The sequence below is a fragment of the Lytechinus pictus genome, chromosome 7 (assembly GCF_037042905.1).
Source record: "Lytechinus pictus isolate F3 Inbred chromosome 7, Lp3.0, whole genome shotgun sequence".
Classification (NCBI taxonomy): domain Eukaryota; kingdom Metazoa; phylum Echinodermata; class Echinoidea; order Temnopleuroida; family Toxopneustidae; genus Lytechinus; species Lytechinus pictus.
Genome location: NC_087251.1, coordinates 27,182,373 through 27,201,322, shown reverse-complemented (window position 1 = coordinate 27,201,322; position 18,950 = coordinate 27,182,373). Strand labels below are relative to the sequence as shown.

Genomic DNA, 18,950 nt, shown 5'->3' with positions numbered 1-18,950 from the left:
AATATATGGATCTAGTCCATGAAACTTGGACATAAGGTTAATCAAGTATTAGTGAACATCCTGCTTGAGTTTCAGGTCACATGTCCAAGGTCAAAGGTCATTTAGGGTCAATGAACTTTGGCCAAGTTGGGGGTATTTGTTGAATTACCATCATAACTTTGAAAATTTATGGATCTAGTTTATGAAACTTGGACATTAGGTTAATCAAGTACCACTGAATATCCTGTGCGAGTTTCAGGTCACATGACAATGGTCAATGGTCATTTAAGGTCAATGAACTTTGGCCGTGTTGGGGGTATTTGTTAAATTACCATCCTAACTCTGAAAGTTTATGGATCTAGTTCATAAAACTTGGACATAAGAGTAATCAAGTATCACTGAACATCCTGTACGAGTTTCAGGTCACATGACTATGGTAAAAGGTCATTAAAGGTCAATGAACTTTGGCCGTGTTGGGGGTATTTGTTGAATTACCATCCTAACTCTGAAAGTTTATGGATCTAGTTCATAAAACTTGGGATATAAGAGTAATCAAGCATCACTGAACATCCCCTGTGAGTTTCAGGTCACAAAACCAAGTCAAAGGTCAGTTAAGGTCAATAAACTTAGGCCATGTTGGGGTAATTGTTGAAGTGCCATCATAACTTTGAAAGTTTATGGATAGAGTGAATGAAATGTGGACATGGGTGTAGTTGACAGTCTTAAGTCTCTGTTCAAATGTCATTTATGGTCAATGAACGTGGTAATATGTCATTATATGAATGATGTTTTTGTGAATGATTATTTTATAGTAGTTTTCAAAGTTAGCACTGCTGCTATATTAAATTGCGTAATGCAGGCGAGACTGCCAGAGGCGTTCCACTTGTTATCAAATGGTATTCCATATATGGTGCTCTAATCTCTTTATATGTTACTTTCTCCCTTATCTGAATTGTATTAATTCTATTTCTTACCTGTCATTCACCAAAACTAAATATTACAATATTCCTTCCCTTCACTATATAAACAAGTTCTTGCTCATCTCTTTCTTATGTTTTCCCAGTCAACAAATAAAATCATATATTATTTTCACCAGCTGATGTGCTATGACTATCTCTTGATAAGTTATATATTACTATCATACAGTAGGAATATTCCTTGTTGTGTATGAATATCACATATATTCATGATAGACATCTTTTAATAATACATATTAAATAGTAATAATATCATTTGATGTAATTTTGTAGATAGGAAAGTTACATTTTGACCATTTCATATTTAATGCATGCTTCCAAAGGCCTTCTGTACATGTAGCCCCAGCTACTCGTCGATATAAGCCCAGGTAAAACGTTTGCTGTGGTTAATTGTGATTATGGCAGAATTAAGCAAGAAGCATGTCACTTGTTTGTGATTTATGTGTACAATGAAAACACCCAATGGAGACTTTTTTGGATAAAGTTTTTTTTGATGGCTCAATATCAATACTTTTTATCTGCATTTTTACCTGAAGTTGTATTTTTACCTGAAGTTCTTAAAAATTGATGTTTTTATTGAATTGTGCAAACAAAAAACATGTGATTTTTTTTCTTTTATTGGCTAGTAGAGGCATAATTTCTTTTGAAGTAATTTTTTTTCCTTTCCCAGTATGTGTTCTTTCATATTTATTTTTTTTAATAGGAAATGCGATGTGTGTGAAAGAAATATATATTCATGATGAAAACTTAGAAGAAAAAAGAAAAAATGAACTTAATATATTGATAAACATGTATTGTTTTGTAATTGTATTTGTGACATATTTGTTGTTTGGTTAAATTTTCCTTATGCTTTTCCCAAGTGAGTTAGTTTGCTTCTATTGAAATTTGCTTCTTTCTTATTCAGTGATTGATTTTTTTTTTCATGTAGCAAAAGGGACATTTTCATTGAGTTTTCATTGATTTTATATTGAGTCTGAACTTAATCGATATGTCGGGATGTTTTATGGGGTCATTTATATGGTGGCACTGGTTTTGTCTATTTCACAGTGATTGGAAATTATCTCTTTCTGTTTATATTTTTGGCATATCTGAAAACACTTTTTCAATCCCATTAAAAATTGTTTATCAAATTGCATATTTTTGTCATACGCTTACTGTATATGGGTCATTAATCCACTTTTATGTTTCATGACAAGTGCAGGGTGACTCTTCTTTCAGCATATAAATCTGTCCATTCCACTCCAATGGATAGTGTTGTTTTATACTTCAGTGTTTAATTGTTCTGTATTGTTAAGCTCGAGTTTGATTCATCATTACTAATGGACTTTGGTTTGAGAGCTGGTGTACCTTTGCCATATCACTTTTTTCCTTTATGGTATCCCTTTGCAATATCACTTTGTTTTCCTTCATGGTTTTCCTAGCGATGAGAGTAGTGAGACAAGCATTGAATCCAGCGATAATGACAGGTGATAAAACAGTGTACTGAGGAACACTGTTATCTAACAGATTTGACTGACAAGCTGTGATTAATTACAACATTTCCAATATTAAGCAATTAAGACAAAACTTTGCTTTCTATCCACCTTATTTTAACTGAAGTAAAGCTGTACCGTCTCCAAAATTGATTCAAGAGATTTATGTCTTGTTGAGTTAATACACACAAAAATATATTCCCTTGATTATAATTTGGGCAGAGATAGGAATATGTCTTCAGTAACTGAGAAGGACATTTTCCTACTCCAGTTAATCTAACTATGATATCAAATATTATGCAAACATCACTTAATGATATTATACAAAAAAAAATATTCAAAACTGTGAAGACAAGCTTTGCTTTTAGAAAGAAATCCAAAAGTTGTAGAGATGAAAATTATTAACAAAAGTTAATTTAGCTGATTTGGTTCTTTAAAAGAAAGAAAAATAAAAGCTATGGCATTGTCTTTTATTGAAAAGTTGTAATTGATCATAGCATGAGCTAAGTTTCAGGTTGCCAGAGCAGATCCTGTTGGAGTGAATCACATTTTGCACTAGTACATCAGATGATGATCCACACATTGTTGTTCACAGTGCATTTGTTATTCCAACTTCACTCTAATTAATGCAACATTTTTTCCTTGTTAACAATCTATATTTTAACATGAATTCATTTAATTTGTATATTTTCTTCCCCTATAATTTTGTTTTATCATAACCTTTATTTGCTATTGTAGTTTTTAACAATCACATAGCTATACATACAGGTATGACTTTTTTCACCTGAATGATATATTTCTGTTTTTCTTGTTCATATTAGCAATTTAGATAGTCTTTAATTTGCACTTTAGTATTAATTATTGTTGCAAAGAAATATGAAATGCTTAATTTTGTACAATGTCCACATGCAAGTGAAATGTACATATTCCTGACAATATGTTTTACATTAGCATTTCATTTCATTTATTGCTCCAACATGTAGAGTAATAGAGTAATGATAATATGAGCATTAAATACGGTGATTTGATTATTTTGCCTTATCTTTATTTATGGCTGGTGATTTGCATCTATGACCATTCCTGGTTTTGAGATCTTATAAAACAAATATATATTGCTTAATTCAGGCATTAGTATAATTCTCAACTTTTGGTAGAGGTAATCTAGCCACACATCTCAGTTTGTAATACCCTTGACTATCACATTTGATGTTAGAACTATTCAAAAGATAACGTGTGTTGATGATTATTACCATTGCCCTCATTGATGTGTATCAATTGTATAGAATATTATATAACTTTCCTATTTTATCTATTAATGTCACCTTTATATGATTTAAAAAGCAGATTCAGCTTCTTCAATTTTCACTGGATTTTGTTATGTTCTTGAAATACAAAACAAATATTATTTATTTTGTTTTATCTTTGACATTGATCACAATTTATATTAATGCAACTTTAGTTTACTTATTAATCATCCCATTAATATTTTTCACTTTTTCACATGACCTTATTAACATGATCACTTTTAATAATAAAGAGCACTAGAATAGCATTATTTTTAAAAGCACCACTAGTTAAAAATCTCATTTAGATTATCTCTATCAAATTTATAATTATTCGCATAAAATAAGTCTGACTGTGAAATTTTTCTAAACATGTTACACATATGCCTCACATATTTTGATGGCTTCTTTCAGACTTAGATTACCAAAGCACCCATAAATTTATGAAAACCTCTTTGTGAATCAAAGTTTACATTCATATCCATGTACATGTAGATACCCATCTGTATCAGACCTTTTTTTGGTTAAGTTCTTGAAGTTATCAGCATGCGCATTATGATGTGAACAGTAGATGAGGCATGTGATTCAAAATCGCTAGCTCAGCAAGTTAGCAACCCATGCGCCCAGTTTACTTGAGTTGGTCTGAAAAAACCTCTGGAGAGCAAACCATAGAGCAAAAAGGTGTCACATCTCTAAATATTTGACCCAGGTTTCATGTAACATTCTTTCACACTGCGAGAAACCCTGTGATCTTACAAAAAAATCTCTGTGAAAGTTGTACTAATTTTTTTTTCACACTGGAAAAAAGTGGTATTTTTTTATTCAGTAGGATAATTATAGTTTCCCAATTAAAAAAAAACCCTGTTATTTTCGGTTTTTAAGTCGGTCTGTAAACAACAAATGATCTTCTTGCAGTGACCCTGAGGAAGCTGCAGCTGCTGCTGCCTTGAAGAAGAAGAACAACAAGAAAGGCGGTAAGGCCAGCAAAGAGGATGGAACCAGTCAGGCCGACAAAGAAGCCCTACGGAAACAACGGGAGGCCAAGAAGAAGAAGCAAATTGCCATGCAGCGAAAGCTGGTTCGACAGGCCAGGGCCAGGCAGCAGGCAGCCCAGAAGGGCGCCAAGGCCAACAAACAGGGGGTGAAGTTTGAAGGAAAGGATGGGAAGGATCAAGGGAAAGCAGGAGCAGCTGGAGGAGATGGCAAAGGAGACAAGAAGCCTGAGGATGAGAAGGAGGCCACTTTCAAGAAGATGTTCAAGAACAAGAGGTGATTTGAGAAGAAATCGTGGGGGGAAAAATCTCTTGAGAAGGGGTTATGTTTGCAACTTCTGTTCCTACTAAAAAAAGACTCTTTATATTGAATCCAATACCAATTTATTGGTTTTATTGGGCTCTCTTGCAATGGCTATTTTGGACATGGCAGGGGGCAAATTATTTTTTGCCCCCACGCTTTTTCTGTCTGCTTGAAATTTCAAAATTGTAATTATGAATACAGAATGCCATTCATTTTAGTTATAAGTTTTTCAACATTGTTTCTGTTTCTGTTTATGGTAACTCCTGTAGAAACTCGGCAGGACAGCTTTAATTGCTGGTAAAGGCCAAGCTGGTATATAACCAATTACCTAGGAAACATGTTGCGTCTAGGTTAATCAGTCATAGTGACTGACGTTATAGACGACAGATATTACTCTCTGGTATTTTTGTCAAAGTGGAGACAATGGTAGAGTTGGGATTCGAACTCACAACCTTGCGATTATGAGTCCAATGCTCTAACCACTGGTCTACATGACCCGTACAATTCTGATTATCTAATTCAAGTTGTAAAATAGCCCCTGAAATGAAAGGAGAAAAATTTAATACAGGTATTGTATATAAATTCTCAGAAGTAAAGAGGAAATGAAACAACTTAAAAAAGCAAAGTAAAAATATTGAATTAAATGGTGACAATTGACATCCTTATTCTCATATTTTTCATCAATATTATAAAATGTCCAAAGTGATGCTTAGGTTTCAAGCAGAATATCTCCTCTGACATTTTGCTAAGACAGAATGAAGAAGGAGGTTTAAAGTGGCTTTCAATACATATTATTTCACTTCCTTGCAATGACTTCCATATCACTTTATTTACTTTTTAGTGTCATGAACCTGTTCAGAACCTACGTACAAGATTTTGAGAGTAAGGACGTGAACAACATGATTCAGATGTACTTTGATGTTGATGTATGCTATCGTATCCCTGAAACCCATGCTGACAAACGAACATCCATTTCCAAACAGATTTACAACAATTTCTTTGATCCAAACTCCAAAAGGTAAGACCATCATCATCACTTTTTTAAATGATTTGATGTGTTATTTCCTTTCACACATAATATTACTTGCATGTAAATACTGCATTTAAAAAAAAATAATGATATGTTTCTTTGTGATCAGATTTCAAGGAAAGAAATTAATTAAGAAAAAATAAACTTATTGTCCACTTGCTATCCTAATCATTTGTTGTATTCAAATAAATTAGACATTAATGAAAAAAGAAAATAATCATAAAAGCTATAATTTTACAAGTTTAAACACAAATTATCTTCAATATAAGAAGTGCAGACCATTCTAGATTCAGGGAATTATAGATTTGTCTATAGATTCATTTAATATAAATCTATAGAAGCATATTGACATTTGGGAAGTTATACAAATTGCTTGTTAACAATTAGATACAGTCAAACCTCCCTATACAGACCACACAAGGGAGAAAAGAAGGGGGTCTTTATGACTAGGTGATCTTTATGGACAGGTTTCTGTAATACACGCTGCAATGAATAGAATCACCAAGGGAAACAAAAATTCTGGTCTTTATAAATGGGCAGTCCTTCAAGCAGATTTTATTGTACTATGTGATGATGCGATTGATTTTCCAGTTGAAAATTGAAGTTGAAGTTATTTTGAAGTTGTATTGAATAATTTGTATCAAAATCATTTCATCATTATTACTATTGTTACTGTGATTCATTAATAGCAGTCACCATACAAGGGCAAAAGGAAGGTAAAGTGTTATGTGGTGCAAGATAAACTCACTTTTCATGAAGTTTTGGTTGCACATTGGTGGAAGTTTCATGGAGATATTGTATTAAATGTAAAGTGGTATTCCTATGTATATTTAGGAGGAGTACTGTTGTTCATTGGTGTGTACAGAGGATTATCAAACATACAGGAATATTGTGAGCTTATAATAAATTAGATTATAAATCCATGATGAGAAATACGTATACCTTCCTTTAAATCAAAACCCCTGAACCTCAAAGGCAATGAATGAAACATGAGAGATAGAATAGACACAAATTTGGGAATGTTTATAGTGACGAGGTGAGAAGATTTGAATCAACTGTTAGAAATAATTGATTGTAAGATACTGTTTTTTAATATGGGCTCAGATAATCTCTAAGTACAAGTACATCTAATCTAATATGTTTTTAGACATTTAGATTGGCCTAACTCATATTTTTTACATTATTTTTAAGTTAAAAACATAATTCTGTTTTAAACATAACATGGAAAGCAATATGGCCATTAGGAGAAACAGAAGATAAAACAGAATGATTCCATTTCAAATATTTGGTCAGATTTTTCTCTATTCTAAAAATAAACTGTGTTAATGTTACAGATTGGTATTTTCAACTTATAACTTTGTACTGTTTACAGGTAACTAATGAGATTGTTCATTCTAAAAACATCCAATTATAACTATAAGGAAGGGGAGCTGGTACATCACCTGTTAATGCTGTACATTATAAAATGGATCTGCTAAATAAAACCCCAGAAAGTGTCAGATCATATCAGTGAAATCTCACTAACCCTAGAAACCATGCTATTTGTAAAGTGGAAATTCAACAATCGTTATAAATGTAGTTCCATTGTATCTTGTCACCTGTATGAAATATATACTTTTTCTTTACTTTTTTTGTATCATATTTGTTTATATGTTACCAACATAACACTAACTGATTCTAAGTCATCTTGAAATAATACCATCAAAGGTAGAACTGTTTCTCATTAAAGCTCAAATGCCCAATTAGGTCCTGTGTCGTGAAACTTGTTTTCAATGAAAAGTCATTTGATTCTTTCAAAAGATTTACTGTAGCCAATCAAATGGCTCAAATTAAGTAGCTTGTAACAGCACCATGTTGCAAGCTGGGGTACCTTGAAATAGATTCCACAATTAATGTCTTGGGTTTTGTAGATACGATGTTGCAGATCACTAGAGGCCATTAAGAAGTGATCGTATTCATGGGGAAGGGTTACCAGATCCTGAGTGAACTCTAGAACTTTCACTATAAGAATCCAATAAGATAACAATAAATTAATAAAACACAAATACAGCCAATACAGTATGCCTAGCATTTGAGTTGTGAGGTTAAATTGTAAACTGAATTAATTCTTATTTATATCCGTCATATGTTTTTTTTTTCATGAGTCCCATGATAATAAAGAAAAAATAAAAACGATCTCACAATAATCAGCGATAATCAGTATATCAAGCTCATTAATCTTTATGAAGTTACATGATTACAGAAATGTTTCATTGCTTTTCAATTCTAAAATTTACTCTTAGATTCAGCTCTCCTGAGCCAGTGCATTGCCATAAATAACATCTCACATTGAAGTTGGGCTAGTCAAAGATAGCATGGGGGATTTCCCACTTTGAAATCAAATTTGAAATTTAACTCATTTAGAAAAAATGCAGAAATTATGGTTATGTTGATAAGCCTTATTTTCTTTAAATAAATTATTAACATAATCATGCAGATGATTGTATATTTAAGACCCTTTTTAAACCATGCTTCCCTTTGTCCCCTATTCAAAGAATAGAGCAGTCCAGTTGACATCAATGAGAATGCATGTATATAAATTTGTCAGATCATCGAACCTTTTTGGGAAAAGATAAATATTATTTCAAGATAGTTTGTTGACCCATTGATTTGACAGTTCAATTACTGTCAACAAAGGCTAGACGATATGTTTATATTGGAATGACATATGCTTTCATAAGCCCTGTTCACATCCATTATTTATTCTGCATACTTTATTACCTAATTCCCATGGCCCAACTCCCATGACCTAAATATAGACTAACAAATCTTCCACTTTTTACCAGAGGAGATATATGAATGAATGTTTCTTCTCATTTACTATGCTTATTGTGTTGTCCCTATTATAAAATTGAACTATTCACTGCTGATTTTGTAAAATAGTGTATTGATTTTGGTCAATGTCATTGATGGTCCTTTTATGTGGTAAATGTATCTGATATAATCATGGATTGACAAGTTTTATTACAAATCCCTGCACAATAAATGTTGAGTGAATGAGAGCCTGAAGAGATGGTGTCATGGTGAAGAATGAACAAAAACAAGAATGAAGAAGACTGACGACCCCCATGAACAACCCATGAACTTTGCTCCAAAGTTATTTTTGCAATGGTGAACAAATTTAGGTGATGGGTAGTTTTGATTCCATGAAATGTCTTTACAAAGTTCAGTGATGATTGCTACGCAACCTTTAGTCACACTTCTGGTTGATTAGTGCAACGAGATGTAGGTCGGGGGTCGTGGAGGTGGATGAATGTGGGTGAAAGGGAATAAATTGAGATAATATTTAGGTGAGATGTTGAGCAGTTGTCAAACAATGAGGACATGTCGTATTAAAAACAACCTAACATGTATAGGTCAAAAGGGAAATCGGTCTATTTTTCACCTTTTACCACCATTTAAATGTTTTGGGTACATAAAGGAGAGGTGGAGGTTTCCTGGTTGATGGGATTTAGTTTTATTCAGTGTTTGTTTGAGTTGAATTGAACTGGTGAATAGAACTTCTCTGAAATGATGACAAGTCTTAACAATCGTTTCCCATGATTTCTATTGTTCTGGGGTGGTCTCTCTCTCTCTCTCATTGCCTTTCATGTTATTGTTATTCCTTATATTTACAATATTTATGTATGTATTGAGAGGGGTAATGTACATGTACATTGTCCATTCGTGACTCTGAATGGTAGGGTAGGGGGTACAGTAATTTTAGTTGCTTTTATATCATTTTGACCGTGTGTTGATATTGTCATCTGATGTTATATTGTATTAGATAGGTACAGAATATTTTTGGTGTTTATATGTGCAGTATTTATGATAAATGTTTTTGTCAATGTCTGAAATTTTATGAGTATCATTTACACTGTATTTGATCGGGACTCTTACTTTAGATATTGTACACAGCCAAATTATAAGCTCAGTTAGATATATAGAGAAAAGTTAATTGTATCAAATTCCTTTTTAAAAACCATTTCCCTTTTTTTTTGGGGGGGGGGGAGAAGAAGAGAAAAAAAGTTTTCCTTTCATTCCTGGATCAATAAAACATGATTTAAATCATTTTAGATCCCTTTTAATTTATTCATATCTTTAAAAAAATGTTTTTATACCTTTTACATCTCCATTTTTATTGCATATTCTATATCCTTTACTTGTCATTTTTCTTGTGATCAACTGTTTAATCTTGTATACAGTCATGAATCAGTCTGTTATTTGAATACTTTTCCTTTTGTAATTTTCTTCTCTTCCCTCTCCTCTCTCTTTCTCAATCTCTTCCTTCATCTTCTCTTTCTTTCCCTCTGTGCTGGTATCTGTTCTTTACTCCATCCATCTCTACCTTCTTCTCTTTCTTCATCCTTTCTATCAATCCTTCCTTTCATCCATTTCCTTCCATTCTCTACCTTTTCTATTATGCTGGTGTGAACCATTTCACCCTTCCTACTTCCCCTACCTCTTTTCCACTTATCTTCCTCAAAGTAAGTCTCCAAAATAATTTTGAGTATTTATTGTATTCTCCTCATTCTCTACACTCCCCTCCTTTTCATTTAAATTCTCTCCTCCTGCACATCTAGGGCAATCCCATTGAGTCGAGATGTATTAGCCAGGCAGAACAATGAAGGGGATCGTCTCTCTACCAAGACCATGGATATGGCTTCCAAGTCTGTTCTGCCACAGATCGAAGAGGCTTTCCAGAATTTCTGGGCAGTAAGCAACACTTTATCTGTTAATATTTCTTGTTGTTATCGATATATTACCCTTTATTCACATTGTTATTTCAACTTTCATCAGAACTTGGTATATGGGAATCATCATTGGAGACATATTCATTAGTTCTGCAGCTTTTTTGTTTCCATGCTCAATGAATGACAGATTTATATTGTCACAGTATCCCACTATCAACTCGTCAGTTACTAGTATATCCTTCATATGCATTAATGATTTACATGTATATGAATCAATTATTATCAATCACATTGTCATGTTTTACCGAGATACTCACAGTTTTCCTAGTATAACATTCGATTGTTTTCATCATCTTCACATTTTAGTGTATATTTTGTTTTTGATTAAAATTAAATTGATAACAATTGAAACTAATGAATGAAATTGTCGAGTTACCTGGACTCAGGAGAGGACCCAGGACTAATCCGTGAAAGATTTGTTACTGCTTCAAGCTGAATATCAATTTTGAAATTTGTATTGAATTAATTTGAAATCAAATCAATTAAAAAACAAAATACTAGAGTTACCTGGAATCAGGAGAGGACCCAGGATTAATCTGTGAAAGATTTGAAGTTACTGCTACAAGCTGAGTATCAAATTTGAAATTTGTATTGAATTAATTTGAAATCGAATCAATTAAAAAACAAAATTCAAGAGTTACATGGAATCGGGAGAGGACCCAGGATTAATCTGTAAAAGATTTGAAGTTACTGCTACACGCTGAATATCAATTCTGAAATTTGTATTGAATTAAACTGAAATCGAATCAATTAAAAAACAAAATTCTAGAGTTACATGGAATCGGGAGAGGACCCTGGATTGATGGGTGAAAGAGTTGAAGGTACGGCTACTAGCAGGACTGAGAGCACACAGAGTATGGTTCTAGCATACAAGAGAAGGCGAAGAGGAAAGGGACCGGTAAGAAAGACTTTTCTCCCATGACTTCCGCTGGCTTTCTGGCAATGTTATCTACTATTTGCACAAGCTAACACAATAAGAAAGATTAAAATGAATGCACAAATGCAAATATGCATGTGAAAAAGCATTTTATTTCTGTTTATGTTTTTAACCATTTGAAAAGTTACACTGAGGGGATGTTGCAAAAAAAATATGCATGCAGTCAGTTTTGCAAATATCAATTTCAAATTGGGAATTGATTGATTAGTTTTGAACTTTAGTATATCAATTTCTACTTTATGTTTCATGAAGCAGACTAGTGACCGGTGCACATTTATTGGAAGACTTCTAATTAATTTTGAGACCTTAAATTTCCCAGGTGGGGGGAGGTGCAGTTAAATATAATGCTGTACACATGCGTGACAAAAAACGTGTTTAAAGGGGTATTTTTTTAGTTTTGGATGCGGGCTGCACGTGCACTGATTAAGGGTATCAAAAACACAGATTTTCAAAAAAAAGGTGGTTTTGAAAGACTGGTCATTGGTCAACCACGGGGCCAAACGTATTTAGGGTATTTTTTTTTTCCAAAGCTTTTTTTTAAAGACTAGCCAAACGTGAAAAGTGTTCGGGTTCTTCACAATTGTGGTATTTTAACCGTAACTGCACTGGGGGGCATTCATTACCCATGAATATAGTTTTGTTTATTTTAGCTTATTATTAGCAAGTAGACAAAACTTGTTTAGGGGTCATATTCTGGCGACAACTTGTTTAGGGGCCAAAATGTGTGAATGAAGCCCACAAAAAACTTGTTTAGGGGGTTATTTTGCACAAAGAGAAAAACTTGTTTAGGGGATGTTTGGAAATAATTTGGTCATGCATGTATACAGCAATACATTGGACTCCCCCCCCCTTGGGTTAAATTTAATTGTGATTGATTGTAAATATCTAGCAATGCCCCTTTAGTGTGCTGTGCATGTGGAAAAATAGTAACCATTAAACATGAAAAAATCATAATTTAATAAAAAAATTAAAAGCTTGCTCTTCTGTTAAATATTTAATGTATTTTTTTTTACATTTAACATGCTTTGGAAACACTTAAGTACTAACAATTAACCGTTAAATGATGTTATGCAAATATATGTTTTTTCTGTGTTTATTTTCCTTTGAATGAAGTTGTCATAACAAAATTCGTAGATCACTGAATGAATGAAAACTAAACATGCTTTTTCCAACCCACGTAATTTTATTTGTTTCTGATTATTTATATTCTGTCTTTATCATTAATTTAAATCAATAATCATTAAAAGAAATGTCTGTTTTTGTCTTTTAACATTCTCTTCAATCTGTATCTAGAGTAGCTAATGAATATATAAACAATTTGAATAGATTATTATCAAATACAAATACACATTTACCTTTTCTTTTCTAACAATATGGTTTTATTGAATCATATTTTAATAATTAATTATCAATATCATATACTTAATCATAACTTCCTTCATATTGATATGTTTATAAACTGATTATTATGTCTTAAATTAGTTAGTTTCAAATAAAATTTTATAAAGTTTTTGTAAATTGTAGAGTGAAGAAGGAATACAATGCTGTCTGTTTGCCATACACAGCTTACATATAGTATCAGCATTTAAAGTATATGAGCATGATTCAATATCTTTTTGAGTTTGCATGGAGAGGACCATGTAACACAAAGAAATACAATCAATCTTACAATCAAGTAGAACTCTTTAGTATATATGGTTTTTCATAGACTTATGATTGATATGATTCTTAAGATTGTTGATATATTCATGTTTCAATGCACAGATGTTTACATTTTCACTGCTGCTTCATTATCTTGATTCATAACTTATTACATTTTCTTCGACCTTATTTTGAGATCTTTACCACAAGTGTATTTACATTTAAACCAGGGGCCTGTTTCATAAAACCTGTTATAGAAATTTTGCATTTGTTATTATAACAAGTCTTTGTGAAACAGTACCCTGTTTTATTTCTGTGTTTTCATTTTCATCAGCTTCTAACCCATCACACTTATGCTCTTAACCCTTTTCTTTGAGAAAAATTAGTATGTTTTCACTTTCTTATCATTCCATTATAATCTTATCATTTTCATTCCATTTCATCAAACTAACTCATCATTGCTTCTAATTAACTCAACCTTCAATGTATCTCAATGTGATAACAGCATAAAGTAAGTAAATATTAACTGTATTTATCGATTTGTTTAACTTTCAGGTACTAATTGCCATGATGATAATTTCATTAATTTGTGTTCAATTTTTGTGGATAAAGTGTAATGTTTATTTGATGTACAAGTTTGTGACATATTTTTTTGTTTACTAAATTAATGTGTTTGAATGTGTTTGCTTGCCTTCAATAACAGCATGTAGTTTTATCGATGTATTACTTGTACATTAAATCCCCAACTTGAAAACTGTTTTATTTTATTGAATTACTCTTAATACAGCACTGCTATGATAAACATTTTATTGAATTGAACTGTATTCCCTAGTCTGAAATACACTAACCTTTTAATAAATATTTGTGTTTGTTTTTTGTTTATGATATGTTTTGCTTTACTACACGTTGGATGATCATTCTGCTGGACTGCAAATAACACCTGTATACATGTAAATGATGTCATGTGATTAATGTTTGGTGTTTGAATTCCTGTCTTTGTTTTCTTGTGTTTTTTGGTCCTGTCTCCTCTTTTTGTGAAGCAATGGTGCTTAGTCATTGTGACGTGTGTGCTGTATTCCATTCTCTGTCTTTCTTGCTTACTCTGATACTAAATGTGTTCTCTTTGCAAGGGTGTTGTGTAACATCCTAATATGGAACACAAATTTGTGAATTGTATCTTGAAGTGGCGCTATTATACTATTATTGACAAGTTTGTAATCTGCACTTGGCGTATCCACCCAAGTGTCATAAATGGGCCCTTTCTTAATGCAGAGTTGCAATTTATCCGATCAGTCATAATTATGGGAAGCCAGCAATCCCAACATCTACAATGCATATATATGTTCGAAATATTTTCTAAATATTATGAATATTCATATGCCTCATTGTCTTGACAAGTCATTGTTGTTTTCAAAGAGGCGTAGTGCAAATTACCTGTATGAACAATCATGACATATATGGATTTCCATAGTTGAGGCTGACTGGGTCAATCATAACTCATTGTAAGACAGGGCCCTAAAATGCTTGTTCACCGGGATGGCAGCCTTGATAAAGCAAGCCACCATAAAAAGTACCAATAGATACCTGAAGCACTTTGTAGACTGGATACATGCACTGTACAAGATTCAGCGTTGATTTTTTTGTTATGATACATGACCACCTAAAGTGGTAATGAATCAAAAGTTTTCAGAGTATTTCTGGAGGGAGATGTTGGCTTTTATAAATTTTCACCATGATAAATTTTACTGTTCTTTCTCTCTTTCTCATTCTCTTTTTTGGATTTAGTTTTTCTCTCCTGCTCGCTTTTTCTGTCTGTCTCTCTCACTCTCTTCTTCCCCCCAAAAAAAAAATGAAAGGGAGTTTGTTCATAAATGTAAATGTCTACCCTATTAATTACTATTCTTTTGCTCTCCTTTCTCTTTCCCTCTGTATTTATTTTTCTATCACTGTTTTCTAGTACCCTCTCACTTTCTCCCTCCTTAAATTTGAGGCATAACAATGAATTTTATGAATGAGTCGGTTTGATCTGATGATTTCTTTCGTTTCTTACCCAGCCCTTTCAATATATACAGTATATAGTTGTAGTAAAACATATAGATTGCAGTGAGGTGTGCCATGTAATTTAGAATTTTTCCCTCTATTTTCCATAGCAAACTCTTCAAAACATATATACCGGTAGATTAAAATGCTGCAGAGCAAAGGACCAGTCTGGCTTTTGTTCGCTTTCCATTTTCCTCTAAAGATAGTAAATGCCCATTGTCAATGGCAGACCTGAAATCCTTGTGTGTTACAAGAGCTTTTGCATATTGTTTCAATAAAATTTATGTTTTTAAAAAACTTTAATAATATTGTGAGGACCAAAATTAAACCTTTATCGATTTATTCCACCTTGAACGCTACAGGAGCCAGAAGCACATTGTGCTTAAACTTTCTTTTGATAATACTCCCATCATATAATGATAATAACCTAATCTTTAATCCCTAACCCCAACCCTACCACTTAGGGTGAATCTCATTTTAATACTTGTACACATAAGCACTAACACATTTCGGGGAGGGGGGGGGGTAATCCTTAGTCTTCCTTTACTGTTATTGATTATTAGTAATCATTAATGAACATTGTAATTATAACAAATATTTGCAATTCTATTTTACCATTCTCAAAATTCACTTGTCACTGCTTTAATTCTTGAATATGTCAAGTAAAATAGTCAAATACTATCCAAAAATGAGATCTTATCATGTGACGTTACAATTGAAGCAGAGAACGCTCCTCCTATGAAATGAATATCATGTATTATTTTGACCTTTGACCCATGCAGCAATCTGGTCAACAGATGCCCACTGCCCAGGACAAGAATGAGTTCCAAACCCTCTTGATCAAGTCAGCCAGAGGGATCCCATCCCATAAACTCATGTACTTCCATCGCTACCTGATGGATTATAATGGCAAGGATGGCGGGGCAGATTATCTGGACAAGGATCTCGTCTTTTATCTAGAGGCACAGAGATTTAAGGTAAAGGAGTTTAGAGATATACTTGGAAGGGTACTTATACTCTGAGCATTCCCTTTATTCTGGTCTTTGCAAAATTTGGTTAGACTCACCATACTAGATGGCCCTGTAAAAACACTTTTGTTTGCATTATGTAAGGCAATCTTGGCCATCCATTCTTGACACCATTCCTCAGGATCTTGGAATATTTTAGAGCTGAGGAAATTATAGTGCTAAATGCAATGGTATCCTACATTAACCCTTATTAAACTGGGGGGGGGGTCAATTTGACCCCCCTCTACAAATTTTGTCACTACGCCATCGCACAAATTTTTTTTGACTGCGCCGCTCTCTGACTTTTTACTTTCAAGTCTTGCGCATCTTTTGAGACCAAATTTGCGACGCCCTGGTACGCGGTTCCAAAATTACGCAACGTTTTGTAAGTGCATGTCAGACCAGAAATTGCTCTAAAACGTGATTCCGTGTAAAAAGTCAATGCAAATTGTGTTTTTCGACCAAAAATCATAAATGTATAATTATTTTTAGTTTTGTTGGTTTAAATGGATTTATTTTATGCTATTTATGATCGCAAAAGATTCCTCGACAAAGTTCATCGGGAAAAACAATAAAAAACAAAGGTTTGAAAAAACAAAGAAATACTTAAGAATTTAAAAAACAATAAAATACATAAGAAATTAATTATATTTTTGCTATTTTTTAAAAGATATTTGTTAGAAATGTAATAATTGATACTCCCACCAAAAATTAGCATTCTACTAGCTATATAAATTGAGTTAAATGCAAATACACAAAAAAACAAATTTATGGCAAATTTCATATGCTTATTTGCATAATTAATTAATAAAAAATATATATTTTTTTTAATTTAGAAAATTTTACTATACCCTCTTGTAGTTTAAATCCGGCTCTAAGCGCTTGCAAATTTTCGCGGCGATTGCGCAATCAGCGGCCGAGATCTGAGGAGGGGTTAGATTGACCCCCCCCCCAGTATATACTGGTCCGAAATAGCCCAGTTAAGATAGGGTTAAGGGTAACTGATTTGTATAGTATCCCAAAAGAAAGAACGAAAGGGAAGAACAAAGGCCTTAGCGCGATAGCTCAGTCGGTAGATCTGGGGTTATGGATTCCGGTGACCCAGGTTCAATTCCCACTTGGTGCGCCAGCGCCGTTTGGTATGAAGGCATTTATCCTCATTACCAGGGTCCCATAACACAGAGGTTAGCGATTTACGTGAGATTTTCATGATTGATTGTACATTGCAGTCAATGCAATCAATCATAGAAAAAATGTTCTACGATCATTGCTAAGCTTTATGTTACGGGCCCCAGGTCCCTGGGAGAGGACCTTAAGCCATTGGTCCTCTGGTTGCTTGCTTACATGCGTTTATGCTTTCTTAGCAATCAGGTAAAAAATCAACCCCAACACCAACCAACTTAGAGAATACAGGGTTAAGATATTCCAGTGTCAGCAGTCATTTAGATGATATAAACCATGTGTCCCATTTGCCTTTGTTAAAATGGAGCATTTATGCAGGAGCAACAACACAGGGTGTGGTCACTGTGGTGTGGGGGAAGGGGGGGGGGGCAGGGGGCAACCACCCCACTATAATGTTTATAGTAGCAAGGGAGGCAGTATGGGACCAAAGAGAGCTTGCAGTGGACCGACCATTATCTTAGCATCTACATAATTAGGGATAGTACTACACTGTTGGTCATAATGGTGGAATAATTATTTTTACCCCAGTTTAGGGAAGGATTAAAAAAAATTATTTATTTCTAATAGATCTAGATAATGGCATACATTCTCAGATTTTATTGAATATTGATTTGCGAGTGTTTCTTTTGCGTGACTGCTAAATCATATGTGTGCTACTATGCTAATCAGCTAGGGAACCTACGTCCTTAAATCATAATTGACAGTAATGAGGATTAATGCCTCACAAAAGGGCACTTATATAGCTAATCGACACGATTTTTATCCTGGGGCCTCACAGTAACGAGGCCATTACTTAGCCCCTGAATCATGACTGTACGCAGTGTTTGCTAGGGTACGCGGCCGCCCCCACAAATCCCCCAAAACGAAGAAAATGCAATAAATTGTCAAAAATTCATTGCAATTTCCCCCCGCCCCCAACAGGAAAAATTTCTCTGTGTGGCCATGCCTTGAACCATAATGCATGGCCCTACAGAGGAATTTTTCCTGTTGGGGGCCGGGGGAAAATGCAATAAATTTTTGACAATTTATTGCATTTTCTTCGTTTTGGGGGATTTGTGGAAGGGGCCGCGTACCCTAGCAAACACTGCGTACAGTCATGATTCAGGGGCTAAGCAATGGCCTCGTTACTGTGAGGCCCCAGGATAAAAATCGTGTCGATCAGCTATATATCAGTGCCCTTTTGTGAGGCATTAATCCTCATTACTGTCAATCATGACTTAAGGACGTAGGTCCCTTAGCTGATTAGCATAGTAACACACATATGATGAAGCAGTCACGCAAAACAAATACTCGCAAATTAGTATTCAATAAAATCTGAGAATGTATGCCATTAT

General features: G+C 33.7%; 1 protein-coding gene across 4 annotated transcripts in view; it reads left to right on the top strand.

The window, feature by feature from the left end:
• The window catches only part of LOC129265328 (regulator of G-protein signaling 22-like), a 55,489-nt gene that overhangs the window by 24,837 nt on the left and 11,702 nt on the right, over positions 1-18,950 (top strand). The window contains exons 15-22 of one of the 4 annotated variants that reach the window (XM_064102371.1): positions 1,280-1,324; positions 2,378-2,422; positions 4,627-4,980; positions 5,849-6,025; positions 6,727-6,753; positions 10,639-10,771; positions 11,579-11,707; positions 16,210-16,404. In XM_064102371.1, the coding sequence (XP_063958441.1) occupies positions 1,280-1,324; positions 2,378-2,422; positions 4,627-4,980; positions 5,849-6,025; positions 6,727-6,753; positions 10,639-10,771; positions 11,579-11,707; positions 16,210-16,404 (1,105 nt within the window). The remainder of the gene's footprint in view (positions 1-1,279; positions 1,325-2,377; positions 2,423-4,626; positions 4,981-5,848; positions 6,026-6,726; positions 6,754-10,638; positions 10,772-11,578; positions 11,708-16,209; positions 16,405-18,950) is intronic. The other 3 variants (XM_064102375.1, XM_064102373.1, XM_064102374.1) reach the window with 3 other exon arrangements.